Here is a 15,442-nt window from a genome sequence, read left to right on the forward strand (position 1 = left end):
CCCAGTATATTTTCACCTCCATTAATCTCTTATTCTCTTCCCATGAGCACCTACCCTGTGCTGAGCTCGGGGACCCCCTAGAGAGCTCTACAGAAGCTGCCGTCTATCAAGCTCTCACCGTGTGCCGCAGCCCATGTTACCTGCCTACATGCATCATCTCCTTTAATCCACACACCTCATGCCTGTGAGAGAGGAGCTAGTCTCTCCTGTCTCCATTTCACAGATGAGAAAACCGTGCTGATACTTTAGTCGCACAGCAAGGACGCAGCAAACCTGAAACACGAATCTGGGTGTGTCTGTGTCTGACTTCAAAGCCCTGGTTCTTAACCATCTCCCTGCGATGACCACAAACAAGTCCACATGCTGTTCCCATATCGTGCGAGTCTGGAGCTGGGGCAGCGCAGAAAAGGAAGAATTGAGTGGAGTGATGCTGCTCACCTATCCACGCTGCACGGACACGCAGCTGAGCCGAGAGCCCACTCAGTTCTGGAAAACAACCCAGGCTGTTAACTACCCTTAGCGGCCACTCTCTCTGCCCACCTCCTTTTTCCCCCGCTCAGGGTGAGGGAATATGAGATCATGAGAGGACAAAATGCTTGGAGAACATGACTGTATCTGACCTGCCAGGGCCAGCAGCAGCCTGAGTACCTCTGATAAGCCGGCGGGGAGAGCATGCCTCTGGCCGCAGGGACTTCTGCAGGCATCTAATGGAGGCTTCAGAAAAGGAGGTCTCGGGAGAGAGAGCAGAGTGTTGCTTCTCCCCGGTCAGAGTAACTGCTCTAATCACTCAGATTAAAATGCCCCGCTGCTCACAGCATTACTCTGCCACAGGGTCACATACCCCTACTCAACTGACTTTCAGGCTTTTCTCCGAGAAAGAAGAAAGAAAGAAAGAAAAAAAAAGAAAGAAAGGAAGAAATGGCCTCCTAGGTCTGGGGTAAAAATGAAAAGAGCAAGTTGACTTGCTTTGAAATGCAAAAGACCCCCATCTCCGGCTTGTCCTAGTCCCTGAGGGACTGGGGACACCCACCGAGTCTTGCTCACTGTTCTTCATTCAAAGTCCCCTGGAAAACAGCTGCTTGTTTTCCAAGAACTGTAGGAACACTCTGTTCTTCCACAAGGTCCCACCAAACGTCCACAACCTGGAGCGGCACAAAGGTCAACCAGATTCAGATAGGCTCGCGGCTGCTGTGCTGTTATTATTAAGGCACTTTTGAGTGTGTTTCCTTGAGGAAACAAGTATAGACAACGTTAAAACAAACAAAAAAAAGTTAGTCTGTATCATATCCCAGAATGGGTCCCAGCCATTTCTCAACCTCGGCCACAGACATGTTCTTCCTCAAAGCATAATCCTCAATCTGCAAAAGATTAAAAGCAGTTTATTAAACCAAAATGATAAGACTTTTTGAACTCAAGTTTCCACAGCATTTGCCAAGATACATTAAGTACATTTTATGTTTTTTGCCTTAATAGTAATCCACTGAGTTAAGTGGAGACAGATAGTTATCTATTCATCGAGGTGCCTTATTTTCCGGGCAGAAAAACAACATGTCGTAACTACGTCAGGCTGAGAGCCTGGCTGGGGTGTGTGTGTGGCAGGGGTGTGGGAGGGTTGGTCTCTGTGTAAACAGCAGGACGAGAAATGGGGCAGTGGGCTGAAATCAAATCAAGACATAAACTGGAATACATTTCTTCATCCTTTCCCTCTCATTTTATGCTCACTCACATGTAAAATAAAACAGGTTTAACAGTTCCATTCAAAACAAGACAGGCATCTAGGGATGCCACACACAATGAAACAGCTAACCTACCTGATCCTTGGAAACTTTCCCCACGGCAAAATATCTGGACCTCAAATTGGAGAAGTAAAGGCCGGATACCGCTGAAGCAGGTGCCATGGCCAGCGATTCTGTTAACCTAATGCCTGGGGAGAGCAGCATGGGGAGAAATGTTCACTTATTCAGTGCTGAGACAGGCCTGCCAAGTGGTAGGCTCCCAGTATATTCTTGTTTACAAGTGAATGAGAGTGAGCTTGTGCCTTCCAGGTGGACACGTGACACAGCATGAAAGATGTGAGCAGACTCGTCTAGCAAATTCCCGCCAAAGGGATGAACAAATTCAGGATGTGCAGATCTCCTCTAACCTAGGGGGAGAGGCCTGGAAAAGACTCTCTACATTCTTATCCCTGCCCTCCAAGATCAGCCATGGAGGCTACGCCTGGGCCTTCTAGACAAGGGCTCCAACCCTGCAGATGGGGACACCACCTGGACCTCCAAGCGCACCTGTGAGGCCAAGGCCACTAGGGGAATGACAGACAGCCAGGCCCCATTGAGGATGAGCCCACACCAAGGCTATCTAGTCTATGCCATTCACTTTCTGGACAAGGAAACGGAGCGACGTAAAGGCTCAGTGCTTTGCCAAAGATCGCCCAGCTGGCTTACGGCAGAAACGGGTCCCCAGGTCCCCGTCTCCTGGAGCCGGTGCCATCCCTGACAGCCCAGATTCAACGAGCCTCACAGCTCTTCACGTCCATCTACAGTCCTTTAACGTCTTCGGCGTGGATGGCACGCTTTTAATGAACTCCACTGAAGACAGTGCACTGTGCCCACAGTGGTGTAGAAATAAGGAGAGAGGGAGCGGAAGGGAAGGGTGGGAATTCTGTGAGACGAGGGTCCAGAGACACTCCTAGAAGTGGTGGAAGGAGAGAGCGACGTGAAATACATTATTAAAGGCTACAAAGGTCACTCACTAGTGGAGAGACTGAAAACAGTAACACACGTGTAATAGGAAAATGGGGCAGGGGGTATACGGGTTGGTGTGAGTCAGCTAAGCTCCCATCTATTGTAGGTGAAAAGAAAATAATGAAAACTGATAAACCTGAAAATGGTGATGGAAGACCACTACTCAGTAATAATTCTACAGGGCTTCCATGTGCACGAATGGAAATGAGTTTCTTTTCCTCCTGTTAAAATAATAATAATAATATGGAGGTGAAGGACTAGAACACACTGCTGGAAGTGAGGAAGGATGGGATCAGGGATCTCACTGTAAGCCTCTCCGTGTCTCCCACCTGCTTCCTCCGCGCGCCTTCCCTTCGCTACCGTGTGTGTAACATGAGGCAGGATGTGCGCCTGCCCGGCGCTGACCTGTGTGCCGCTCCACGTCCGCCAGCCTCCACATGGTCAGCTTCTCGGTGTGGTCGGGCTGGCTGGGGTAGCCGGGCGCCGGCCGGATGCCCTCGTAGCGCAGCTTCCGCAGGTCGGCCACGGCCAGCTGCTCGCCGCCACAGTAGCCCCACAGCTCCCTGCGGACCCGCGCATGCAGCTCCTCAGCGAAGGCCTGGGGCGGAACATGCAGTCAGACGGAGGCGGGAGCCCTTCTCCCGCCCTCCCTCCTGCCCTCTGTCCCGCCCACAAACACACCTCCCTGACCGGACAGCGGGCGGGGCAACCGGCGAGAGGGATGGGCCGGGAGCTCAACTCATCTGTACTGTCATCAGCTGCTCTGTGGCTCAGTTCTGGCCTCAGCCGGGGCTCTCAAGGATCATATTCAATTATCCGAGGGTCCGAGGCCCTTCAGACCTTTCTCTGACACTCAGGCTACAGCTTATGGTGTCCAGAAGGAGGAGCGGGGACCATGACAGCAGCCAGTGACTCTGCTGTGAGCCTCGGGAAAAGGGGAGCGGCTCCCACAGCTTAGGCTGCCCCACCCGACAGAGGAAGATGAGGGATCTACAGGGGAGCCCATCAGAACGAGAAGCTCTGAAACAGAACCTGTTTGGCTTTTTGCAGGCTCCTCTGGAAAACACCAAATCACAAGCACAGCGTAACACCAGAACCAAGACAATGAAGTCAAGGCTCCACGGGCCACTTCAACTACAGCGTCGCTGAAGGCTACTCTGTGCCCAAAGATGAGGCGTGAGAGTGACTCGAAAATACAGGATTTAAGAATATGTGTGCTGTTAGAGCCAAACACACAGACACACACACACGCACACGCACATGTGCACGTGCACTCTGGCCTCAGGGCACCGCGGCTCTACCTCGGCCAGCCGGTCCCCCAGCGCCTTGACCATGATGCTGCTGTAGTCGTCACACTCTTCCTCGTAGGCCTTGCTCAGCTCCTCCACCCCGAAGCAGGCGACGGCAAACACACCCAGGTAGTCGGGGACACCCGAGTGCAGGGGGGCGATGAAGTCCGAGAGGCAGAGGTAGGGGTCTGCATTGGCAGAGTCCTTCTCGGCCTTGAAATGCAAGGAGTGGGCAGAGTGGCCATTAGCATGGAATTGGCACCAACACACAGAGAAGAGCAATCGAGCACCTTGCAAAGAACACAGCTTCAAATGGGGCTGTCTGTCTGTTTTGTTCACTGTTACATCCCCAGCACTTAGAAGAGTGCCTGTTATGTAGTGAGTGTTCAATAAACATGTGTTGAATAAATAAATGGAACGAGATTTTTAGAAAGATATGACATGAAATGACATACAGTCGAGAAACCAGTTTACTCGCTCATTTACACACTGACCAAACATTTACTGAATGCCTACAGGAACTGGAACCCTGAATATTCATATAAAAAGGTTTTCTTTTCCTCCAAAAGTGTTTTCAATTCAAGACCCACATTAAATCCTAAAGTTATGTTCAAAAGGGGTCCACTAAGTGTGTTAGCCTCTACTTTGCATCGACAGAAGCAGTTCAACAAACGGCTAAGGTCAGCAACACAGGGCCACGTGCTGTCCACCACGGGCGGTGGGTCAGGGGATGGCTAAGGACACTGCTGGGCTGGCCTGAAACCAATCAAAAAATTGAGCAGGATCTGCTTCTGGGGTTCTCTCCTCAGGCCAGGTGGACATCCTCGCCTGCTTTCCATCTTCAGCTGATGACTGACTTATCCCTGCTACTGAGCTGACAAATAAGGTCTTACACATACTTCACAATCAACACATGTTTGCTGAGAAGGTAAATAACAAATGACTAATATTTACTGAGTGCTGACTGTGTGTCAGGCACTGGTCTTGGTGCTTTATACGAATTAACTAATCCAATCCTCTCAACAACCTTGTGAAGTAAGTGATACCACCAGCTCCATTTTATACAAGAAATCCGAGGCAGCCAGAGCCTGAAGAACTAGTTCAAGGTCAGACAGTGGCAGGCCCATGGGTCTGATCCACAACCAATGCTCTTGACCACTATACAACACTGCTTAGCACAGATCAATCAATGAGCAGTCAACCCACAAGCCTCACAGCTATTTGCTTGCCAGCTCTGGAAACAAGTACAGTCTAATCGACACTGGGCAGAAAACAGTTAAGGGGCTGCAGACAAGAAGGTATTTGATAAAGGCACGTGGAAATGTCACAGAGCCAGGACCAGCTATGCAGGGAGGAGCTGCCTTCCACTTGTACTCTGCCCATCAACTGTTCTTTGCTAACAAAAGCCAGAAGGAGATACAAAGTTTCCCAGCACCACAAGGAGAGACAGGTCACAGAGCCACACAGCTCTTTAAAATAGACAGCGATCAGAGCCACTCAGAACAGAAGACTCCCGGAGCAGTAAGTCGCTGCAGCCAGAATTTTCCAGCATACTGGAAAAAAGCACATCCTTAGAAATAGCTATCTGGGTAGGTAATACACGTACACTGAAAAGTCATTATATTAAATGCCCTAATACAGTCCCTCACAGACTGCCTGGATATGAATGGTGTTGGATGTAAAAAGAGGTCAGAGGACACAGGACTTGAAGGATGGAAATTCAGGCCAGGGTGGAGGTTTCTGACCTTAATTACTTCTTTAAAAGAAAAGTCACCAGTTCCCTAGTGAGGAGGGGCTAGAACTTAACATTAGAATCCTCTTGTGTTCTGAGGTGTCTGAGCCTGAGTGCACAGAGTGAGGATGCACCAGGCCTGGGTGCAGAGAGTGAGGATGTACTGGGCTTGGGTACACACAGTAATGGTGTAGCTGCCCCTGCTTAACTTGTTATGGTACTGTTTAATGTCCCAAGTTTAAGGATTCCCTCAGACGTTGTTATAGTTAAAACATCTGACATTATGAATTACATTGTGATTATGGTTAAAAGCAATACTATCACTCCTGAATGACTGAAAATGGTAATAAGACCATGCGAGAACCACTTGCTACCGTCCTTAATGACTGGTGAATTCTGGCTCCGATTGTTGATCAGGGCAGCTCATTTTTTATAGCAGCTAAAGGGACATGCTTACAGATTTGCATGTTTAAAGGTGGGGTCACAGGAGAGGGAGCTGTGTGGAGGAGAGCCTGTTCTATGACCTGGGAGAAGCCAGTGGCATGAGAGAACAGCCATCAGGGTGTGGACAGGCTGCGCTCTCCCCTCCGAGCTGCACAGCTCAGCGCACTCTCCATCAGCTTTCATTTTCACCTCTGCAAAACGGAAACAAATAAACTGCCCAACAACAGGTTGTGTGGAAATGAAACAAGATGGTCCATTAAGTGCCCTGCTAAGCAGCTGGCCCCTGGTAGACACCCAGTGAATGTCTGCTCCCCCCTGTCTTCACCTTGATTAAGGAGCCACCAGCCTATTTTAATGACAGGCCCAGATGCAAACCAATGTTCTTGAGCAAGTGAATGTCCACCTGTGCGTGACTCGCCGAGGCAGCAGCAGTTTCTCCTCATCCATCCAACCCCGACAGGAAACACCTCCCTCCTGCTGGTGCCCGAGAGGCCCAGCTTCTAAACCCACACTGGCCCCTTCTCTCCATCACAAATGCCTTGGGCTCGCCGCTGTGACTGGTCACTTGGGGTGAGGTGGGGCAGAGCTATGCTTACACAAAGTTCCAACTTACACCATTCTTATTTATGTTTTTTGAGTGCTTAAAACAAAGAGTAGGGCAATGTGTCCGCTGGCCACACGGCCTCCGCACCTGCTGCCTGAGTCCGTAGAAGGTGGCGATGGGCTCCACGGCCTGGGGTGCCGCGCCCTCCGCATACAGGTGGATGTCGTCCTGGCTGCTCTGCGCTGGCCAGAACCCAACCACGCCCCTGGCGCGGAGCTGCTTCTGACTAATCAGTGCCTGCAGCATATTTTGGGCATCATCATAGACTTTTTTGGCCTCTTCACCTGTTAGGAAAATATCGTAAGAATTCACTTAGAGATGCCAATAATAACCAGCAAAGAATGCTTCTTTTTAAGACTACTACCTCTCCTCAGTCATTTTCTCTCTTCACCCCTCTCTTTTCCCCTCAAATACTTTAAAAATCAGTGTTTGCCATCAGCAACCCCAGGTGCAGGAGTTAAGGGTTCAGCAGTTCTGCTAAGTGCAGCTCCCGTACACAGTCTGCTTCACCAGCTCAAGCCACTTCTTTTTCCATTCAACAAAAGGCAGAGAGCCAGCTCTTGGCTCCCCGCAGCAATGTGTCAGACAGAGAGTGAGACAAAGCAGGCCAGACCCTTCCACCACCACGTTCCTCGTGCACAGACAGCTCCCCTGACCTCGCTGTGACCCCTGGGGGTGCAGAACAGCCTGAGGAGTGGAGTGTGGCTTCAGTGCTGCTCCTGGATGGCCCAGCCCAGGGCCCGTCAGGCCCTCACCTGGCTACGGCGGGAGCCAGCGGGGTTAGGGTTAGGCTTACCGTCCGGGCCTGGCCAGCCCTGCTTCGGCCACTCAACTGCTCATCTGTGATCACTCGGGAGCAGATCAGAATGAGAGCCCCTTTGCCCACCTGCTGCACCTCAGCTAGCCCGAGAGCTGCTGAGTCACAGCACCTAACACGCACCCCAGGGCCCCCCCCAGGAAGCAGGCAAGGGCCACTCTCCCAGGCTCCCCTCAGCCCTAACCCCACACATCCACCAGTCCATCCCCCACCTCGCTCTGAGCTGGCTGTTACAGAACACTTTGAAGGGCTTAGTGTTTCGGTCCCATGTCTCTGGGGGCAGGGCTGGCAGTGAGACGCAGGGCTAGCAGTTTATCTATCGACTAGCTTGTCACCCCCAGCCCCTCCCCAGAAGGCACAATGGCCTCCTTGCCAGTCCCCAAATCAGCCCACATGTCTGTGCCTTCCCACTCGGTCTCCTCGGCCTGGAGTGTCCTCTTCTTCATCACCACCTCACGTTCCCAGTCCCAGGCCCAGCAGCTCCCACTAATCTTCAAAAAGCAGTTCAAACACCACCTCCTCCAGGAAGCCTCTCCTGATGTCCCACTCAGGTCTGTCTCATTTCCCTGTGTCCACAGAAGCCAGGCCTTGGTCCCGCAGCAGGAGCTCGTCCTGCTGTACGGGAATCACCCTCCAATGCTGCACCAACCAGCCGGGTACCAGACGGCAGCGATGATACATCTTCATTTGTTTATCCCCAGTGCCCAGCTTGTAACTGATGTCAATAAACATTAGTAAAGAATGGATAAATGAAATGCGAAGTGTAGTCAGTAAATAAGGACCAACCCAGCAGTTTAAAAACTGTCAAAGAGCCGAGCGGATGGAACAGTACCCTACATCATGTCATAACAGTAAACTCTATCCTGCATAATCCACCCCGCTGCTCACCACCTATTCTTGTCTTTAAAGTCCCAAGATCATGTCTCGGATACCAGAGCAGGATGGAAGGACTTACTGAACTAACCTACAGCTTTGTCGTCAAATATCTTGGGAAAGCCTCGGTTCGGGTATTTGCCCCGGAGCTGCCAGACGTCGAAGAAAGGCTTCCAGTCAATGTAGTCCACCAGCTTCTGCAGGTCATAGTCTTCAAAGACCCGAGTCCCAAGGAACGTGGGCTTCACTACAGGACAGAGTGAGAGGCGTGAATCCTGGCGCCGGCCTGGGGCTCAGTGCCGCTCATGCCTGGTGCCGCCTGCGGGAGGCCTTCCCGCTCTGTTGGCTCCCACGCTCCGCCTCCCTCCTGTCACCCGGAGGAGTTGTTTTACAAAGAGGGGAACTTGAAATTACTGTGGAGAAGGAGTAATTCGCCAGCACATCTTAAAAAAAAACTCTTCTAGGGCCTCCCTGGTGGCGCAGTGGTTGAGAGTCCGCCTGCCGATGCAGGGGATACGGGTTCGTGCCCCGGTCTGGGAGGATCCCATATGCCGCGGAGCGGCTGGGCCCGTGAGCCACGGCCGCTGGGCCTGCGCATCCGGAGCCTGTGCTCCGCAACGGGAGAGGCCACAACAGTGAGAGGCCCGCATACCGCAAAAAGAAAAGAAAAAAAAAAAAAAAAAAAAAAAAACTCTTCTACCCCTGCAGCTGACTGACTGCACCGCCCTTGGAAACTCTTCCCTCAACCCTCCCCACCAACACCCCCGCCCAAGAAACAAGACGGACTGGGGTTGATCTCACTTGTACAAATGAAGACGATACTAAAAGAAAGAGTGCTGGAGAAAGACACATGTAACAGGCCACTTCCATAAAGTTTAAAAACATGAATCAATAATCGATCAATGTATTGCCTACTGAACATATGCACACAATCAAAGTCTGAGGAAATGCATGGAAATGAGGCATCAAATTCAGGATCCTGCAGGGGAGGGAAGGGCTCACAGGAATTCCCACATGTATGGTTTTGTCTTTTTTAAGTGGGCAGTAGCTTATTCCTTAAGTGCCTGGTGGAGGTACACGAATGTTCAATACAGTCTTCTTTACGCCTCCTTGTGAATCTAAAAAAGATCCTAAGTGAAATACTGGTGAAGACTTCAGAGACAGACGGTGCCACTGCGCTTCCTGGGGCACCAGTACCACCCCGCGCCACCAAGCCCCGGTTGGTTAGGCTGGGGTCCAAGGTGACCGCTCCGCTGTCTGCTTCCCAGCCCTCATGCCCTCAGTTTCCTGATCTGCAAATAAGGATCAGAGAACTTAAACTAAAGCACCACGCTCAGGTGCTCAGGAATAACGCGGAAGTCTCAAGAGTGTTTTTCCCTCGTTAGACAGTAACAGTGAGAGGTGAAAGTATAGGAAAAGAAAAGTATGTGCAGCTTCTTAATTTTGCCTGGAAATCTCTACCTTTTGACATAGTTCATGGTAGCTTTTTCCCATGTGTTCCTGGTCATCTTTTTATTATACAGGACAATCCTTTCTTTGTAAATATTCTATTATGCTGGTTTGTTTGGTAATTAAAAAGAAATTACAGCTATTCTCCTGACTGAAGTGTCCCCCTGCCTGGAAAGTCAGGGAAACGCTCTGCTTCCGGGTCACTCAAGGGTGTTATTCTTGAATGAGCTTGTCGGCCAGAGTTGGAGATGTGTTTGAGGTTTTACCACCAAAGACCTAGAGAGAAGAACCTTTCCTTCTCTCTTTATTGACTTCTTGCAACTACACTAAGGCTGGGTTGTCCTTAGGGGCCCTACATGGGGGTTAAACAGCCAATTGAAAAGTGTCACCACTGCCACCTGGTGCTGCAGGCCTTCAGAGGACTATTGCCACTGAGATGTATTTTGGACTTTTGGCTTGGCTAAAATGGGCTCCCCCTTGTGATATTTTTCCAATTTCATACTGAAAGGAAAAGAGAAAATAATAGTTTGGACTATATAGTGATTTATATTTTTCTAAGGTTTACATGTCTTATTTTATCCTCACATTTCCATAAAGTAACTCCTTTTTTACATATTAGAAACTGTCAAACATGGAAGCAATATGCTCAAGGTCACTTGGGATCAGAACCCAAGCCTCCCAACTCCCCATCTGCGTTCTTCTCACTAAACTGCACTGAACTCAGCAGGACTGAATCTAGAACCCAGCTCACCTATGTTTCCAATTTAATCCACTCTGCTGAGTGTGTGCAGAACACGGGGGTCGTGAGCAATGAAAGTGGATTTGAGATGTTACCTTGGAAATACGGATTCAATTAATATAACCCCTGTTCACCCTGTCTCGATTTTGCATTCGTATCACATGCCTCTTTGAACCTGTCAAAACGACTTACACATTTTATTCCTTCATGAACACCTATGCAAGGCAAGAAAAGTGGTTAGAAATCAGAAGGGGAAGAAACCAAATGAAAGAAATCAAAAGAGGGAAGCATCCAAGAGAGAATGAGAGTGAACAAAAATAGGAGAGCCTGCTTCGCTGCAATGTTTTAAGGTCTGTTCAACGTGCAGGCATTTGCAATTTTAGACATTCCACATCTGCACTTGGGCCCACCTGGGACCTAGGCCAAGGCAGTGACAGCACCACCCAGGCAGATCTCTAGAACTGGCTTCAACCCGAAGGAGGCCCACGCAAGCAAAGCACAGAGGCAACAGTATGGGTTTAGAAGACAGATCAGAGAGAGAATGCTAGTAACCTCCCAAGTTATTACCCAAAACTCAGTTTCTTCAAGTCAAAGTGGGGATAATAGCACTTCCTGTGTCAAGGACTCAGAGCCGCTGCAGGTCAATCTCAGGACAGTGTTTAGTTCTCCATAAATGGCACCTATTGACTTTTATTTTTGATCATCACTGTCCTTCGTCATCACTACTGAACATAATTAAGAGTTTTTAGCTGCCTGTTTGATTCTGCTGCTCAGTAAATGCAAACATCTCTTCAGCGCACAGTTATCACATGCACTTTTCTCTAACCAATAGCCAAACAGACCTGGGGGAGGCTCTGACAGCCAGTCAATATGGAAACCGCTTTCTCTAGCTTGCCTTAAGGTTAAGTATCTTCTTTCCTATGAAAAAAGGAAAAGTTATTCAGTCAGAGACTCAGTGTTTCAGCTGCTACTATGAAAGCATGCCCAAGGAAGCTAGTAAATAAGTTTTGCAAGAAAACATGTGCTTTTATTCACAAAAATTCATTTCCTAGAAAGCTCTTCCTTTTCCATCCAATATGGCTTCACATCAGCACCAGAACAATAGAGAGTGAAGATGCAATGAGCATCCGTTACATATGGATACGTAAATGCAAGGCAGACCAACAGCCTTCACCGTGAGGTTAGCGTGTGATGGGGTGGCCTCCTGCCTGTGCTTCACCTGAGGCTGGGATTAACTGGTGGCCACCGGCCGCCCTGAGGCCCAGAAGGCAGAACCAAGAAACAGCCAAACTAGGCAAACTAAGGAAGGGCAGGGCCAACCACAGTGCCTTGGTCCAGCTGACACCTCAGAAACTTGCTCCCATCTCGCTGTCTGTTATCCCATTTCACTTACCTGGCCACTCCTGAAATACACCCCCTGCCTCACCATACACAAGGCCCAGCAAGCAGATAACCAGGAAGAAATATCCCAACGATCTCTAAAGAGTAACCATGCCTAGTCTCCATGGATCTCCTGAAGCTAGTCTACAGAGGGACAGTTCTTGAAACATTATTCTGCACAGAGAGCTTCGGGCGATCAGGCAGGGACTTAAAATGGTCCTGCCTAATGTCTTCATTCTCTTCCATTATTTCCTCAAGCATAAGGATCTGTGGGAGTCACCTCAGTACACTCAGTCTCCGTCTCCCTGCTGCCTATGAGCTCATGCTTTATTCATTCTCATAAGTGGTAGCCAGCACAGCACCCAACACCTACTTCTTACTCAGTACATGTTTGGAGGAATAAATAAAATTAACCTTAATATAACCCAAAATTACTGGGAACACTGAAGAACGCTGATGTGAACTAGAAAGTAGGACTTCTCTAAAATGATCCCAACCTTCCCCTCCTCCAAACAGCAAAGTCACATTAAAAACTGTAGGATCGGGCTTCCCTGGTGGCGCAGTGGTTGAGAGTCCGCCTGCCAATGCAGGGGACACGGGTTCGAGCCCTGGTCTGGGAGGATCCCACATGCTGCAGAGCAATTAGGCCCGTGAGCCACAATTACTGAGCCTGCGCGTCTGGAGCCTGTCTTCCGCAACGAGAGAAGCCGCGGTAGTGAGAGGCCCGCGCACCGCGATGAGGAGTGGCCCCCGCTTGCCGCAACTAGAGAAAGCTCTCGCACAGAAACGAAGACCCAACACAGCCATAAAACAAACAAACAAACAAACAAACAAACAAACAAACAAAAACTGTAGGATTGGACTTCCCTGGTGGTCCAGTGGTTAAGAATCCGCCTTCCAATGCAGGGGATGCGGGTTCAAACCCTGGTCAGGAAACTAAGATCCCACATGCTGTGGGGCAACTAAGCCCGTGCGCCACAACTAGAGAGCCCACGCACCACAACTACTGAGCCCGTGCACCCTGGAGCCACGGGCCAAAACTAGAGAAGCCTGCATGCCGCAATAAAGATCCTGCATGCCGCAACTAAGACCCGACGCAGCCAAAAAAAAACAAAAAACAAAAAACTGTAGGATCGTTTTATTACCCAATCAAGCAGGGACCTGTTTTTGTCACTTACCTTGAGAGACTCATAATGGTCTTGTCTAATATCTTCATATTCTTCCATGATCTCCTCAAAGTACTCATCTTTTAGATTCTCATCTAACAGTTGAGAACACTGAAAATGCAAGATCAAAGTTCAATAACCATAGAGCAGCGAAAGAAGATAAAACATGAGTAATACTGGTCAGTCCTAGGGTCACCTCCTTCAGGAAGCCTTCCCATACTAACATCATTTCCTCTCCCTTCACCAGTTGTGCTAATGCATGCCTGGCTTTACAGTAAAGGGTTAACTCAGCAGGCCTGGGATGCTCCAATGTTGCACATTACAAAGAAGGGACTGGACTTTGCTCCTGGGAGATAAACTCTAAACCCTCAGAGTATCCTGCCTGATAAAGAATGTCTTTGTCTACCTGGGGCCTCGGGCCATCCCAGAAAGTTTATGCTAACAATGTGAATTATGGGGGAACTTGGCTTACGTGCTATCTAACCTCTGGAGGAGTTGAAGCCTGAGTACCCCATAAGGTACTCAGACAGGTCAGACAGGTGAGCATGCCCTGCCTATGTGACTGGCTTCCAATAAAAGCCCAAGACACTAGGGCTCAGGCGAGCGTCCCTGGTTGGCAACACTCCATACATGCTGTCACACATCATTAGTGGAAGAATTAAGCTCTGTCCGTATGACTCTGAGGGGAGAGACACTTGGATGCTGGTGCCTGGCCTTTTCTAGATTCCACTCAATTTTAATCTGTATCCTTTCATGGTTATAAACCGTGATTGTGAGTATAACAGCGTTTCTGAGTTCTGTGAGTCCTAGCAAATCACTGAAACTGGGGGGTGGTCTTGGGGCCCCAAAACACACTGGTAGGTACCCCCTCTTCAGGGTTTCAAAGATACTCTGTTCATCTCTCCATCACTGCATTTACCACAGGCTTCCAGCCTCTGCCTAGGCATCTACCTCCCTGACTAGAGGACAGGCCCTGTGAGGGTAGGATTGCACCTTAACCACCTTCGTGCCCCTGGCTTCTAACGTGGGGCCTGGCACATAGAAGGTGCATCCTTACAAAATGTTTGCTGATGGAATGAGGCTGATCTTCACAGTCAACCATGAGCTTGTGCTAAAATAAGAAAGGAAACTGATCATCTGAGAAAAGTGAGGCTACTCTGTAAACTGTAAAACTAGAATCAGCTAAATAGTATTTATGACTATGATTATCAAATAGGTAGAGTAGCTGCCACCAAAGCTCAAAATAAAATCACAAAGGAAGAGGAAATGGCTGCTGCTGGTCACATCAGTTCCAAAAATCACAGCACTGCCCCAACCCTGCATCCTCCAGCAGGATTTTCTAACACACAAAAAGGCAGGGAAGTTCAATACCATTATCTGAAATGGAGGAAGTTCGGCTGGATGATGGCTAAAGTGCCCATCTGCTTTAAATGTCTATAATTCTGTGTGAATTGTCTAAGTATATCTAATAACAATCCAATCACCTGTGAGTTAGTATAAAGCCAAATCACTTTATTAAGAAATATAATCAGTAAAGGCCATCGTGATAAGCCTAAAAACAGGCTCCCAAATGGTATGCATACCAGAGTAATTCCCAGTCTTATGTGAACCTCACCTCAATGGAGTCCTCATTTAGGAAATCCAGCAGAGCTCATGAAAACAAGAAGGGATGTCTACTCCTGAGCTCCCCCAAAGTACATGCAATCAATGTTTTAAAACACTGTTGCGTTCTGCTAGAATTTAAACTCTGAGAAAGTAACCCCCTGATTTCCAGAACTTGACAGCATCCGACACAAAACTACTGGGTAAATGGAAGGGGTTGCTACTGTTGGCTGGTCCCTTCCACACACCTCCCCCCTCCGTGGAGCTCCTGCTGCCAGAGCTGCCGTGACAGGCCCCTCCCTGCCCAGGCTGACTTGCTCAATGGAAACAAGTTCATGGCCAATTATATGGGCTAATCTATGTGGTCCTTCCATCACAAAACCAGAGTCCATCCTGTGTTTTCTTGCCAACCATCAGACATAGTAGAGCTTTTCTTTTCCTTTTTTTCGTTTTTCTTTCTCACGGCAAATTGCAGCACAATTTATGTTGGGAATATGCTGAAAATTTATTTTCTAATTTAAAGAGGACTGAATATTTGCACCTTGTTTTTTATTTAAAAAAAAAGAAGGAAAGAAAGTAAGGGGGTATCCATCGACCGGTCTAAAT

At 49.0% G+C, this 15,442-nt stretch overlaps 1 protein-coding gene across 6 annotated transcripts in view; it reads right to left on the minus strand.

Moving 5' to 3' along the window:
* Positions 1-1,271: 1,271 nt before the first annotated feature.
* MTR (5-methyltetrahydrofolate-homocysteine methyltransferase) overlaps positions 1,272-15,442 on the minus strand; it is a gene marked incomplete at its 3' end in the record, with an annotated part of 129,412 nt that continues 115,241 nt past the window's right edge. For 4 of the 6 annotated variants that reach the window (XM_082634966.1, XM_082634965.1, XM_082634967.1 and 1 more), the window contains exons 26-33: positions 13,247-13,345; positions 11,531-11,606; positions 8,592-8,747; positions 6,898-7,094; positions 4,043-4,243; positions 3,147-3,339; positions 1,812-1,924; positions 1,272-1,358 (exon numbers count right to left, since the gene is read on the minus strand). In XM_082634966.1, the coding sequence (XP_082491092.1) occupies positions 1,272-1,358; positions 1,812-1,924; positions 3,147-3,339; positions 4,043-4,243; positions 6,898-7,094; positions 8,592-8,747; positions 11,531-11,606; positions 13,247-13,345 (1,122 nt within the window). Of the gene's footprint in view, positions 1,359-1,811; positions 2,963-3,146; positions 3,340-4,042; positions 4,244-6,897; positions 7,095-8,591; positions 8,748-11,530; positions 11,607-13,246; positions 13,346-15,442 lie in introns of those variants that run through there. The other 2 variants (XM_082634964.1, XM_082634963.1) reach the window with 2 other exon arrangements.

The sequence above is a fragment of the Mesoplodon mirus genome (genome assembly GCF_964341445.2).
Source record: "Mesoplodon mirus genome assembly, chromosome: 2".
NCBI classification, from domain to species: domain Eukaryota; kingdom Metazoa; phylum Chordata; class Mammalia; order Artiodactyla; family Ziphiidae; genus Mesoplodon; species Mesoplodon mirus.